The sequence below is a fragment of the Phocoena phocoena genome, chromosome 20, assembly GCF_963924675.1.
Source record: "Phocoena phocoena chromosome 20, mPhoPho1.1, whole genome shotgun sequence".
Classification (NCBI taxonomy): domain Eukaryota; kingdom Metazoa; phylum Chordata; class Mammalia; order Artiodactyla; family Phocoenidae; genus Phocoena; species Phocoena phocoena.
Genome location: NC_089238.1, coordinates 59,324,769 through 59,338,045, shown reverse-complemented (window position 1 = coordinate 59,338,045; position 13,277 = coordinate 59,324,769). Strand labels below are relative to the sequence as shown.

The following is a 13,277-nucleotide window of genomic DNA, read 5'->3' as shown; positions in this document are numbered from 1 at the left end:
CCGTTCGGCCCCGCTCGGCTCCGCTCGGCTCCGCCCGGCCCCGCCCGGCCCCGCCCGGCCCTGCTCGGCCCGGCGCTCCGCCCCGTTCCTCCTCTCTCGGCCCCGCTCGGCCCCGCTCGGCCCCGCTCGGTTAGCCGGGCCAAGAGGCAGGGCTAGGTGTTGCTCTGCCCGGAGTCTCTCGTCCGCTAGGTTGGACTGTGCTCGCTCGTTCAGTTCGACTCCGCCGTTCGGCTCCGCTGGACTCACTGGCAGCGGGGCGGGGCGATGAGGGAGAGGCGGGGCGAGTGATGGGGGCGAGGAGGGTGAGGAAACACGGATTGGACGGATTGACAGCGGGAGGGGAGTGGCGAGGAAAGGGAGGAGGGGATGGGAGAAGCGTAGCGAGGAGGGGCGGGGCGATGAGGGGAGGAGCGGACTGAGGAGGGCAGGGCAGCACTGCACAACGAGGGCAAGGGGCGGGGGCGTACGCGGTTGCCCTGTCACCGACAAGGAGTGATGGCATCGGTAGTTGCACTTACACTGTCGTGGCAACTGCGGGAGGAGGTTATTTGAGAGTTCCGTCCCCCCCACCTCCGCCCCTTCGGCTCCAGGAGCGGAGCGCGCCGCGCGTCGGGAGGCAGGGCTGCCGGAAGTGGCCTCACGTCGGTACCGCCTTTTCCGGCGGTCCGGGGCTCGGGCGGCACCCGCGCCCGCGCACGCCGCGTTCCGGTATCCGGGCCGCCCGCCCCGCCCCGCCCCTCGGCCGCCACGGCCTACCCCGCCGGCGCCATGGCCGCTGCGGTCGGGGACGGCGCGGTGAAACCGCTTCAGTGCGCCATGAAGCTGGCCAACGGGGCCATCGAGCTGGACACCGGCAACCGGCCCCGGGTGAGGCGGGCGGGGGCGAGGCGGGGGCGGTAGCCGACCCGCGGCAGCCCGGTGGGCGTGGGCGAGGGCGGGGCTGCGGCGTGGGCGCCTCCAGGCCTCTCCGAAGGCTCCGGGGCGCGGGCTCGGGCTTCGGCCGTGACCTTGGACAGCTCCCGTGGGTTCCAGCCCTCAGTTTTCCCGTCTGTTCATTAAGTCGGGAATATGAGAAGAGGTGTTTTCATTTGTGAAGGGGACTCAGGAGGGTCCGTGAAGCAGCCCTCCAAAGTGTATCTGGCAGACAATCCCGTGTGTTTGTATAGTTTGGGGGCGGGCCCTGTAGCTTTAGTCAGATTCCCGAAGGGGACGGTATCCATAAGAGGTTAGCTGCGGCTTTCCAGTCGCCTTCAACGCTTGTTTGGAAGGAAATGCCGGCGGGGGAGGGGTGTGGCTTGTCTCCAAGAACGAGTGTTAATCCTAAGGGTGGCGACCGCCTGGAAAAGCCGGCTGAGTCACACCGGGCCGCCCAAGGAGGGGAGGAGGCCGCGGGTGCCTCCGAAAGGCATTCCGGTCTTCCATCCGCTGCCTTCCCCAAGTCGGGATCCTAGGGCCAGCAAATGCCCCCACAAGTCAGAAATCCTTCCCGGAACCCATTTTATCCTTATCTGAGGTGTAGACTTAAAGGTGGGTAATTTGAGAACTGGGATGCAGCAAAACAAACAAAAAGCAAAGCACCATGCTATGGTTCCAAACGCCCTGAGCTCTATCAGGGAGCCCTGAACAGGGCGGCAGGGTCACCCTCTTGAAAATACTGACATTCTAGTGTCAGACTGCTGCGTGCCCAGGGAATACTTACTCTGGGGTTCGGGAAAGGATCTCCCAGAATCCGAGTCAGAAAGGCATTCTGAGATTTACAACACACTCCCTGATTCACCTTCCAAGAAATATTTTTCTAAAGCCACTGAGTGAATGGCCCCTGAGTTACACAGGAAGAGAACTTGTTGCATAGAGTGGAAAATGGCAGCACCTGCCAAGGCTCCTTACCCTGGCCCACTGACAGAACCTCCATTCCTTCCTGTACTGGAGAGAAAGGCAGTGATGCCAGCTTCAAGTCTAGAGAAGAGGGGTACTCTCCATGCCCCAGCAGAGCAGTTACCAGTGAACCGGCTCGGCCACTGCAGGTGTATCTCACAGATAAGCAGGCACCACTCTTGCTGTGTTTCCACAAGGGCACCGAGCAGGCATGATGGAATTATGCGCCTCTACTGGCCTGACCGCTGCCATTTCTCTTCCCTGGGCACAGGAGGCATATACAGAATACCTGAGGAGCGTCCACTACATCTCCCAGGTGCTGCTAGAAGAAGTGGAGACTTCCAAAGGTACAGCTCCTCCCAGGCCGGGCAGACCGTGGACAGCTTAGCCTTTGATGGGTCCCAGGGCCCCAGGCCTGGGGGTGTCCTGTGTCCTGCCTGTCGGGCCGTTAGTGGAAGGTGGACGGCTGAGCGCTCAGTAAGCATGAGCGCAGCGGGGAGCAGGAAGGGCCGGCTGCCGTGACCGAGGGGATGGAGATGGGCTGGGACGTGACCAAAGACTGGACGCTGAACCTCAGTCCAGGGACGAGTGAGCTGCAGGATGGTTGAGGGCTGGGGGCAGCATCCCAGCAGAGGGCGCTGCAAAGGCCCCGAGGCGAGAGGGTGCCAGACACAAGAAGGGAAGGCAGGCTGCAGAGGGGAAGGTGCAGTTGGGGCCGGCCGGTCCTTGGGATGGGCCTGGGGTTGTTCTGCCACGAGGCAAAGCTCATGGAGGCTTTGTGGGGAGAGGCCGGCATGGGAGCAGATCCTCCAGGAGGCTCCCACAGTGAGGACAGCAGTGGTGGGACTGCTTGGAGGTGGAAGGAGTGAAGGGCTTGGGGCATGTTCTCTAAAGATGGGCCTCACCAGACATTCTGAGCGGACAGTGAGCTGCCCGGAGTTGCGGGGGAGGGCCAGGGAGCACAGGAGGCAGTGCGGGAGGTGGCAGGAGCAGACATGAGGGAGGAATTGAGGTCTCTGTCAGGAGCACATTCTGCTCGAGGTGTCCAGCAGCCCGACAGCAGTCAGGGAGAGGTGGGAGTCTCCACCCTGGGGAGCTAGGGAGCTCAGCAGAGCTCTGGGCACTGGGAGGAGGGCACGGTGGGAGCAGCCGCGAGGGGTCGTCCTAGAGGAGAGACCTGTGAGGTCAGGGAGCCCTCAGAGAAGGGCAGGACTGAGTGGGTGAGGGCCACTGCAATGGGAGCAACGTGGCTGAACGAGGGTGTGGTGAGGGTCTGGCCGTCACGGGAGCGGGGGTGGATCAGGTCTGGTGAGGTCCAGGGGAGAGTGTCAAGGTGGCAGCTCCTACACCGTGAGTTTGCTGATAGGAGCGATTCCCAGAGGGAGTGCGGAACAGAAGTCCTCTAGCTGCACCAGGGGTGAGCTTGGACACAGCCAGGGGGCGGGAGATGGGTTTTGAAACTCTTTCTGTGAAACAGCTGTGCTGACTGCAGGGCCCACCTGGAGGAGGGGCTGTGAGTAAAGTGAAGCCGTCAGTGAGGAGAAAAGGCCCAGTTAGTTACAGAGAAGGCTCTGATGGTCCAGGCGAGAGGACAGGACAGCCACACACAGGGCCAGGAGGTAAACCCAGGGCAGATGGTCAGAGATGAGGAGGAAGTGGGCTCTCCTTTGTTTCTATCCCAGCAAGAATCTGACTAGTAATAGAGGTGATGGTGACCACCCTTCTTGTCGCTTGCTCCCCAGAAGCTGGGGAAACTGTGACCCCTGACACCTCGAAGATGCTGAAGCTGGCTGAGCAGTGTCTGGAGAGGGCCCAGTCGACAGCTGCCAAACTTGGTGGGTGTCCGGCAGAAAGCTTTCTTAGGACATCCCCACCCCCCAAGTCTGCATGTCCTTTTTTTTTTTTAATTAATTAATTTTCTGTCCGCGTTGGGTCTTCATTGCTGTGCACACGCTTCCTCTAGTTGCAGTGGGTGGGGGCTACTCTTTGTTGCAGTGCGCGGACTTCGCATTGCAGTGGCTTCTCTTTGTTGCGGAGCACAGACTCTAGGCACACAGGCTCAGTGGTTGTGGCTCGCGGGCCTTAGAGCGCAGGCTCAGTAGTTGTGGCACATGGGTTTAGTTGCTCCACAGCACATGGGATCTTCCCGGACCAGGGCTCAAACCCGTGTCCCCTGCATTGGCAGGCGGATTCTTAACCACTGAGCCACCAGGGAAGTCCCAAGTCTGCATCTCCTTTGTGGAATGTCAGGCCCCTGTGCAGACCCTTGGCTACGTATGTCTTACAGGGAAAACATGCCTGAGGCCAGCCATGCCTGTGGCTGCCCCCGTCCCCTCTCCTACCAGCCGACACCGCCGAGTGTACTCAGATGAGGGAGGGAAGCTCTCTCCATTTCTGCCGCCTGAGATCTTCCAGAAGCTTCAGGCTGTAGAGTCACAAAGCTCTAAGAAGTAAGATGGGTCAGAACAGAAGGTGGGCTAAGCCTGGGTTTAGAGGCAAAGTGAGCTAACCATGGTGGATTTAGTCAAAAGGGATCCCAGAATGGAAATACCTGGTGCCTGGCAGAAACAAATGCAAATTGTCTCTGGAGCAAAGCACCTTCAACTTTCATAAAATGAGTGGTACATAGTCAAAGATAACCAAGCACAGAAAGAATCAAGAAACTAAACGAGAGGTAGCAGAAACAGACTTGTAAAGTCTTCAGATAGAGTTATGGGACACGGATTATAATACAATCACGCTTTCTGTATTTAGAGAAATAAAAAGCAAGTTTGAAAATACCTGCAGGGAACAAGAAGCTATAAAATCTGACTTATAATAGGGGTCAAATAGAATTTATAATAGGGGTCAAATAAGAACCAAGTAGAAACAAAAATACTGAAATTATTTTTAAACACTAATCAGAAACGACAACAAATTATATCCTCCTGTAAACATACACACATGCACACAAAAAGAAGGGGACAAGTTTAAAACAGCAGAGTAGACCCAGCTGAAGACAGAATTAGAGAATTGGATAAAAGGTTAAAAGATACCCTGAATGGCGCACACACACAAAAAGACATGGAAGGTCTAAGGGGTTATTGGAATTCCAAAGAAAGATGAGAAAGAAAATGCGAGAGGAGCGTTACTTGAGGAGATGAAAGCAATTTTCTAGAACTGGTGAAAGACACTGAGACACAGATGCCAGAATCCCAGCAGGATAAGCAAGAGGATGGGCTCTTCCTGCTGCTGCTGCTGCCAGGCCTTGAGCCACAGCTACACCCTGTCTCTCCAAGTGCAGTTCTGGGGCAGGGCCAGGCACCAGACTTCCATCTCAGTATAGTCTTGTGTCCCCACGACTTACCTCCTCCCACCCATGAAAGCAGGAAGACGTGGGACCATAAGTTTTGATGGTGAGGGGGCTGTCGGTGGCTGTTACCAAGTAGCTGCGAAACACCCCCCACCCCTACCCCTCTTTCATGGGTTGCAAACTAATCTAGCTGTTTGGCTCACATGGTGGTGCCTTCACAGAGTTTCATGCTGTTAATAAACACATGTGACTGGTGTGCATAAAGGTCTGGAATCCAGGCAGTAGGGCCATGTTTCAAGGAGGCAGGTGTCTCCCACCCACCCCAGACCTCCTCCCTCCTTTACATTCCTGCCTGCCCCCATCACCACCTCCTCACCTTCCGGTCTCAGGGCAGGGCCAGGAAGGGACCTCAGGTGACCAGAGCGTTCCTGGGCTTCCTGGAGCCTGGACAGCAGCTTGTCACCATTCCAGGGAGCTGACACCCCTGGAGGAGGCCTCCCTGCAGAATCAGAAGCTGAAGGCTGCCTATGAGGCCAGGATGGCCCGTCTGGACCCCAGCCAGGCCGTGCAGAAGACATCCCTGGTGAGCGGAGTCCAGGAGGGTCTGGACTGAGGGCCGCGGGGGCAGTAGGCCTTACTCCATCCTTCCCGTCCTAGACCCTGTCCCTGCAGCGACACATGATGGAGAACCTGGTGATCGCTAAAGCCCGGGAGAAGACAGTATCCTTTCCGTCCATCCTTAGTGTGCAGAGGCTTCAGCTGAGGGAGGGGACAGGGAAGTAAAGATGCCAGCGTTCAGGTGTGGAAACAGAGTTCCTCCAGTTTCGGAGACACTTGTCCTCAGTGGGTGGTTCCTGCCCAGCCCCGCTTCCTCTCGCCTCCCGGCCTTTGCACAGGCCACCCTGCCCCTCCCAGCACCCACAGACTCCTCTCCACCCCTCAGGTCGACTAGGACTTGCCTTCCCTCCCCGAGCGGGCCTGTCCTCTGGCCCAGCCCCTCCTCCCACCCATCCCAACGGGCCCCGTGTCCGGCAGGGCGCTGGGACGCCGGGGGGTTCGTGCACGCCGCGTCAGAAGGGCCTTGACTCTGCCGCCCCAGCTGCAGAGGAAGATGGAGGAGCGCCGGCTGCGGCTCCAGGAGGCCGCCAACAGGTGCGCCTCCGCCTTCGGTCCCGGGACTACTGGGGGGGCCAGGTGGGGACTCCCGTGCCCGCCTGTCCAGCCCTGAGGCCCTCAGACCTGTCCTTTCTCCCAGGAGGTTCTGCAGCCAGGTTGCCCTGAGCCCCGAGGACCGGGAGCAGCGGGCCCTCTACGCCGCCATCCTCGAGTACGAGCAGGACCACGTGAGTGCGCAGGGCTGGGAGTCCGCAGGGAGGCCTGGGCCCCTGGGCGCGGCCTTGGCTTGGGAGGAGGGGCTTCCCGCGAGCTCTCCCCCAGGGTCTCCTGTCCTGCAGGACTGGCCAAAGCGCTGGAAGGCCAAGCTCAAGAGGAGTCCGGGGGACCTGTCCCTGGTGACCAGCCTGGTCTCCCACCTGCTCAGGTACCGGCCGTCGGCCCCTCCCCCGGCTGCAGGCTGACGGCGGAGGAAAGGATTAAGAAGGAGAGAGGAGCGAGGCAGTCTGGGGTGACCGCACGGGCAGCAGGCCACGCTGGCTCTCTCGGAGGCCCCCGCCTGTGACCCCGGGGTCTGCTGTCCGCGGATGGCCTTTCACGGGCCTCCTGGCTTCTCAGAGGGGCGGGACAGGCCTTACCAGCAACATTTAGCCGCGAGGACTAGTCCATGCGTCCCTTCTCTGAAATCCCTCACGGCGGGGCCACGTGGCCGTTGGGTGGGGGTCGGGTGAGGGCCTCGCAGGGCTGGCGGGCCTTCTCAGCCCCCGGGTCACCCAGCGAGGGGACTGCAGCCCCAGCCCGACGGGGCTGCCTTCACACACTGCCTCTCCCCCTACTCACAGCGTCCCCGACCACCCCATCTCGCAGCTCCTGAAGAAGCTCCAGTGCGCCGTGTACCGGGCGCTGTACCCCATCGTGAGCAGGGGCGCTGCCTCGGCCCTGGGCTGCCGTTCCCTGCCCCCCGATGCCGACGGGCTGCTGGCTCCTGGAAGCCGGCGGCTCCGGCCCTCTCAGAGCCTCTACTGCATGCCCTCCCCCCCGGAGCCCAGCCCAGCCCAAAGGCCCACAGACGGCGCCTCCACCAGCACCCCCATCCCCCCACCCCACCCCGGCAACCCGGACAGAGGGGCAGACGGCAGCCCCGCGGGGCCTCCCTCACCCCTGGCGGACACTTCATCCGACCTGCCGGGCAACGACAGCTCCTTCGGGGACCTGGAACAGTTCTTGGCTACTCCTGAGAGGAGGGGCCGGGGCCCTGGGGGGCAGCCTGAGCCCCAGCCCCCAGGGGTGAGGAAGGGGCCGTTGCTGGAGCAGCTGAAGGGCACCGTGCAGGACATACACGACGCCATCGGTGAGGTCCGCGCCACAGGCCGGGTGGGTGGTGGGGGAACTGCGCTGTCCGAAGCCCACATCCTCGGAAAGCTTGTCAGAGGCCTGGGATGGGCCCGGTCCGGTGGAGCCTTCCTGTGGGTGGCATCCAGGCCGGCCCTGGTCTGCAGAGCCCTCCCCTGGGGCCACGTGTCCAGTTCAGCAGAGAGGCACACACCCTGCCCAGAGAGCAGCTGGGGCTGGCAGTGGCCAGGGTCTCCCTCCATCCCTGGCTGTCTCCTCACGGGGCCACATAGGGAGGACAGCCGGGTCCATTTCAGTCTTGTGTTTGGGGGAGGGTCTGCCGTCAGGGCCTCTGGCTGCCAGGTGGTCCTAGCTGCCCCATTAGGTCCGACCCCCACCCTTCCAAACCCAGGGTTCTAGGTCTGTGCGGCCTGGTGGCGGCTCATCTTAGGTTTTTCCATTTTGAGAAGCGTGTGTGTGTTCCATAAGGAGCCCAGGGTGGCAGGGAACTTCACATCCCTTCCAAGGAGGAAGGCTGTGAGGGTTTCCTGAGAACCAGCGAGAGGCCCAGCAGTCAGGGGCCTGTGTTGTCTGGGAGACTCTGGGTGAGCACCCCTTCCTCCCCGGTGGGGGGCGGGTTCCTTCATCTCCCTGGGCCTCAGATTTCTTGTCTTCAGATATGCTTCTGACGGTCCTCTGGGTGCCCCAGTTTGGGGTACAGACCCTTTTCAGAAAGAAGCTGTCTATGCCCTCCCTTCCAGGCTTGTCTCCTTGGCCCCCTGGCGGAGCTGCATATGACCCTGTGACCCCCTAGGGATGAGGGCCCTGACTCCCTGCACCGACCTGGGCCGTAGCGTTTAGAAGTGGGGGGAGGCAGGGCCAGGCAGAGCCCCTCCTGCTGAGCCGGGAAGCTACCTGTGGCTCTGCCCATCCCAAGCCTGGCTCTGGGGCAGCGGGGAGGGGCAGGCAGGTGGGGACCCTACCTGGGCACCCCAGGTTGGCTGCGGGTGGGAGAGGCCTCCAGGAGCCGCCAGCGGGGCTAGAGGTCCCAGCTGTCCCCACAGTGCCTCTGTACCGGCTCTGCTCCCGGCAGACAGGCTGCTCTCGCTGACCCTCCTGGCTTTTGAAGGCCTGAACACGGCCGCCTCCAAAGACCGCTGCTTGGCCTGCATCGAGGAGCCCTTCTTCTCCCCGCTGTGGCCCCTGCTGCTGGCTGTGTACAGGTACGGCCCCGCCACGTGTGCGTCCCTGAGCTGCCTTCCTCCCACGCCTCCTCAGGTGTTGCGCGTGTGCAGGCGGTGCCACGCGCACCCTCCCACGGCTCGGGGCGTGGCCAGCTTTCCCCAGCCCCGCCCCTGTCCCCTCCCGGGCGGGGCCCTGGGCCGCTGAGCCTGGCCCCTCTCTGCCCCAGGAGCGTTCACCGCCTGCGGGAGGCCGCCCTGAGCAGGAGCATGGAGCTGTACGGGAACGCGCCCCCGGCGGCCGTCGGCGTCCCCACCAAGCTCCTCCCCCGGGACCCCGAGGCCACAGCGGGCGGCGCCTACCCGTATTGTGCTGCCGCCCAGGAGCTGGGGCTGCTGGTCCTGGAGAGCTGCCCCCAGAAGAAGCTGGAGTGCATTGGTGAGGGGGGACGGTTTGGTTGGGAGGAAAGGGAGAAGGGAGTCAGATGAGACAGAGTCGAGTCCCGTCCCGGAGGGCGACTGGAGTCTGCGCCTTCAGCCCTCAGCGGCAGGCCCTTCTCCAGTCCGGGGGGTGTGTGTCCCGTGAGACATGAGTGGTGGTGGTCCAGGCTCTGCCCAGACCTGCACGCGATGGGGGTGGGGCGGCGCCCGGGGCCGTACCGGGACGAGGTCCCCAGCCCCTCACCCGAAGCCTGGCTTCTGCGACGCAGTGCGGGCCCTGCGGGTCACCTGTGCCTGCGCGGAGGACTACTCCCGGGCTCGCGAGGCTGCGCCCCAGCCGGGCATCGCCGCCATGTGAGTCCCAGGAGGCCGCGGCCTGTGGTGGGGACTGGGCGGGAGGGGCTGCCTTCAGAGGCCAGGGGAGCGGGAACCCTGCCACCCAGGCCCCGGCCCCGGCGCCTCGGGTTCCCGCCCGGCGCCTGGCCCTGCTTCTCCTTGAGGAGAGTGCGGCCCATTTCCACCAAAGACCCCGGGCTCCAGCCCTGCTGACGACGCGGTCCGGCCCCTCGCTAACCCGGTGGCGTGTGCCCCCATCAGGTGCATGCTTGGGGAAGCCGCCCCGGTCCTGTCCTGGGGAAGAGCCCATCCCCTGTGCCGAGCCCCAGCCTGGGGTTCCTGCACTGCCCCTGCCCCAGCCTCCTGAGGTGGGCAGGGGTCTTCCCCACCTGGGTTCTGCCTTATCTCACCTGCACCAGCCTGTAGCCAGCAGCCTGCCCTGGCCCTGGCGCCCACCTGGGGCTGGCGACCCTCACCCTGTGCCAGAGACTGGGGTCACCCTGAAAGCACCTGTCCTTGCAGCCAGCTGGGTGGGCTGCGGGGTCAGGCCGGGGGACCCACCTGGCTCTCACCAGCCACCATCACTATTGTACCATCTGGTCTCCGAAAAAGTTGCAGCAGGTGAAAAGGCCCCAGAACTGAAAGCATTTCCGAGTCCCAGCTGCAACCCCACGCTAGCGCTCTCTCTCTCCTCAGGACATCCAGGGAGCGGGTGGGGGGGGGGGTCGCTGTGTGTCCCTGCAGGTGTGTGGCACCCAGGGAGGTGGGGGCAGGAGTCCCTGGTTGGTCATCAGGTTCAAACCAGTCTGCCTCTGTGCTCCTCGCCAAAAGTACTGGCCCGTGGGCCCTTCGCCAGGGTTTTGAGCATCCCCCAGGGCCTCCCTCCCTCACTTAGGTGCCTCTTGGGGAGGGTCTGGGGTACCTGGAGTGGTACGTGAGTGACCCTGATCCCAGGAGTGAGCAGGCTGCCTGGGACACGAGCTATGCTCTCCGTCCTCCCGTCCCAGGGCTCGGGCCAGCTCACGGGAGAGCTTCACTGTGGGGCCTCCCTGGTCCAGCCCTGGGCTCTGCGGCACAGGGTCCCCGTCAGGATGGCCTCAGCGATCCCGGCTGGTCTCTTGTCACGCTGACCCAAGCCCACCCCCAGCCCCCTGAGGCCGGTGGGCAGGAGAGGCACGGGGATAGCATCCAGCAAGCCCAAAGCTGCTCCAGGGACCTAGCTGGGAGGCTTCAGGGCTGTGGGGACTGAGCAGCGCCCCCGGTCCCTGGAGCCTCCTGGCCGGCTCTGCGTCTCCCCAACAGTGGCGCCGACGACCTGCTGCCCATCCTGTCCTTTGTGGCGCTGAGGAGTGGCCTCCCCCAGCTGGTGTCGGAGTGTGCAGCCCTGGAGGAGTTCATCCACGAGAGGTGGGAGCCTAGGGCCAGCGTGGGGGCTGAGCTCGTGCTCCCACCCATGCACGGGGCCCACGGCCCCTCTCCCTGCCCCTCACCCAGCACACCGCCCAGAGGAGCCAGGGGGCCATCCCCTGAGCAGCGTCTGCCTGGGGAGTGGGCCGTCCCCCAGCCCAGCGCCCTGACAGCCCGTGGGACCTCAGCATCCAGGTTCTGCCCCGCAAGGGCAGGTGCCCCTTCCAGAATGTCGGGGTCTCCTTGCACCCCTCCAGTGACAGGTGCTTGTGCCACCTCCGTGCAGGTACCTGATCGGAGAGGAGGGTTACTGCCTGACGTCGCTGCAGAGCGCCCTGAGCTACGTGGAGCTGCTGCCCCGGCGGGCCCTGGGCAAGTAGCAGAGGACGGGCTGGCCAAGGACTGGCCCAGAGGCACCTGCATGGGGCAGTGGGCTGGCCGAGGCGGGGCTCTCGCCCCCGCCTGACATCAGCCCCTAGGGCTCAAGGAGGCCCCTCTGCTCCGGATAGGATGGGGCTGACCCGAGTCAGCTCCCAGGAACCAGGCCCTTCTCTTTCCTGTCCCCACCTGTGAGAGGCCCCGTGCAGGGAAACTGGGCGCCCCTGGGGCCTGCACACTCCAACAGCTCAGTCCGCTGACACCCTGCAGGCCCCGCAAGCCCAAGGACAGAGGGGCCGTGGGCCTGACCGAGGGCAGGTCTGCTTCTCTCCCTTCCCGTCCCCCGTGACACGCGGAGCTCCCTGAGCCAGGTTCTTGTCTGAGTCGAGAAGAGAGCCTGTCACCCCACAAGAGGCCTGGGGCCCAGGTGGGTTTAGACTGTGCTGTTTATTGGTCACTGACCACTCTGTCCTGGAGACCCAGGTGTCCCCAGGGCACCCGCCCATGTGTGGGAGCTCTGAGCCACACTCCCACCCTTGGTAATGGGCACGGACATCCTGAGACCCCTGGCGAATCCCCACCCCCACTCAGCCACTTCAGGGTCGGTGTGAACCCAAGGGTTGGCGCCTGCCAGGAGCCCCACCACCTGCCCACCCTGACTGTTACAGGCCGCTGGGCAACCACTGACCCAGCTGGAAATAAAGAGGTCACTGGTGTCTCCGTCAGCGCGGCTCACCTGCTCCCCGTCCCACTGGCCGGGCGGAGGACTGGGCAGCACAGCCACTCCCAGCCAACCAGCCAGAGCCAGAGGGTCCCAGAGGCCCCTGGGGCCATCGCCAAGCCCAGCCCGCCTCCCAGACCTCTGCCCAGGAGTGGGATCTGTGGGGCTGCTCCTTCTAGCACTGGACACACTCTGGGGGGCCTAGCAGGTTGGCAGGGTCAGAGGTCATCACTGGGCAGGATCTGAGCCCGGACCACTCCTCCCGAAGGGTTCCCAGGAGTCATGTTGCTCTCCAGGTGGGCAACACACGCAGGTGGCCCGGCCCCAGCCCCAGGCAGCATCTGTCACCATGGCAGAAAGTGGTGTGGGAGCAGCGTGTGGGTCCCTGGGGAAGGCCCAGCTGGACCTGACTGTGTGTTCTGTGCACGCAGTGTCCCAAGGCTGTGCGGGAACCTCGTGAGGAAAGTGAGGCACAGAAGGGGAAACGCCTTCTCCAGGCCACAGCTCCCGGTGGCAGAGCTCTCTTCGAGCCCAGCAGGTTGACTCCGGAGGCCAGAGGGGGCCGGGGACGTGACCCCAAGGGAAGGCCAACCCAAGTTCCGGGGGCAGCTGCCTCTTTCGGGAGCCTTTGTGGGCAGGGGTCCCCTGCCCACCAGCACCCCAGGAACGACAGGCAGGCACCCGCCTGCTCACCCTGCCCTCAAAGCTCTCAGTCCTTGAGTCCCTGCCCTCTCCAAAGGAAGCCCTCCAGTCCTGGACACGAGGCCCAGCCAGCCATGAAGCCTGGGGAGGATGACCCCCCTGCTCCAGGCCTTGGCGGTCTCAAGGATAGGATTTTAAGCCCCCTTTTATAGAACAGGTGGACGATGGAGCGAAGCCTGACTGTGGGTGCTCCTGCTGGCTTTGGGGAGCTCTCTGGAGGCGCTGATCAGACGGCCTTCCTCCTGCTGGCTCTGGGCCAGTCCTTCAGCCTCTCCCAGCCTACAGCCTTTCGTAAGATGGTGAGTGATGGATTCTTCACACAGAAAATCCTCCAGATCAACACGAAAAAGGCAGGAGCCCCAGTCAGGAAAATAGCAAAGGCTGTGAACAGGCTGTCTTCAGAAGAACTTTAAAAAGCTCATCAGCATAAGAAGAGGTGTTTAAAGTCATTTTTAAAATCAAGAAATGCAAATTAAAACACTTACAAGACAGACCTTCC

General features: G+C 62.9%; 1 protein-coding gene across 1 annotated transcript; it reads left to right on the top strand.

Annotated features, from left to right (window-relative positions):
- The first annotated feature begins 768 nt into the window (after positions 1-768).
- Positions 769-11,357, top strand: VPS9D1 (VPS9 domain containing 1). The gene is made up of 15 exons (XM_065899321.1): positions 769-867; positions 2,147-2,222; positions 3,618-3,710; positions 4,163-4,325; positions 5,639-5,750; positions 5,825-5,887; positions 6,267-6,319; positions 6,423-6,510; positions 6,622-6,707; positions 7,123-7,631; positions 8,706-8,835; positions 9,024-9,232; positions 9,504-9,588; positions 10,873-10,977; positions 11,264-11,357. Exons 1-15 carry the CDS (start codon positions 769-771, stop codon positions 11,355-11,357), a joined length of 1,965 nt encoding a protein of 654 aa, XP_065755393.1.
- Positions 11,358-13,277: the final 1,920 nt, after the last annotated feature.

Excerpts from the sequence above, each read along its gene's own strand:
- VPS9D1 (XM_065899321.1), top strand. The coding sequence starts at position 769 with ATGGCCGCTGCGGTCGGGGACGGCGCGGTGAAACCGCTTCAGTGCGCC. Across the intron at positions 8,836-9,023 it reads CTGCTGCTGGCTGTGTACAG|GAGCGTTCACCGCCTGCGGG; the intron begins GTACGGCCCCGC and ends TCTCTGCCCCAG. Across the intron at positions 10,978-11,263 it reads GAGGAGTTCATCCACGAGAG|GTACCTGATCGGAGAGGAGG; the intron begins GTGGGAGCCTAG and ends ACCTCCGTGCAG.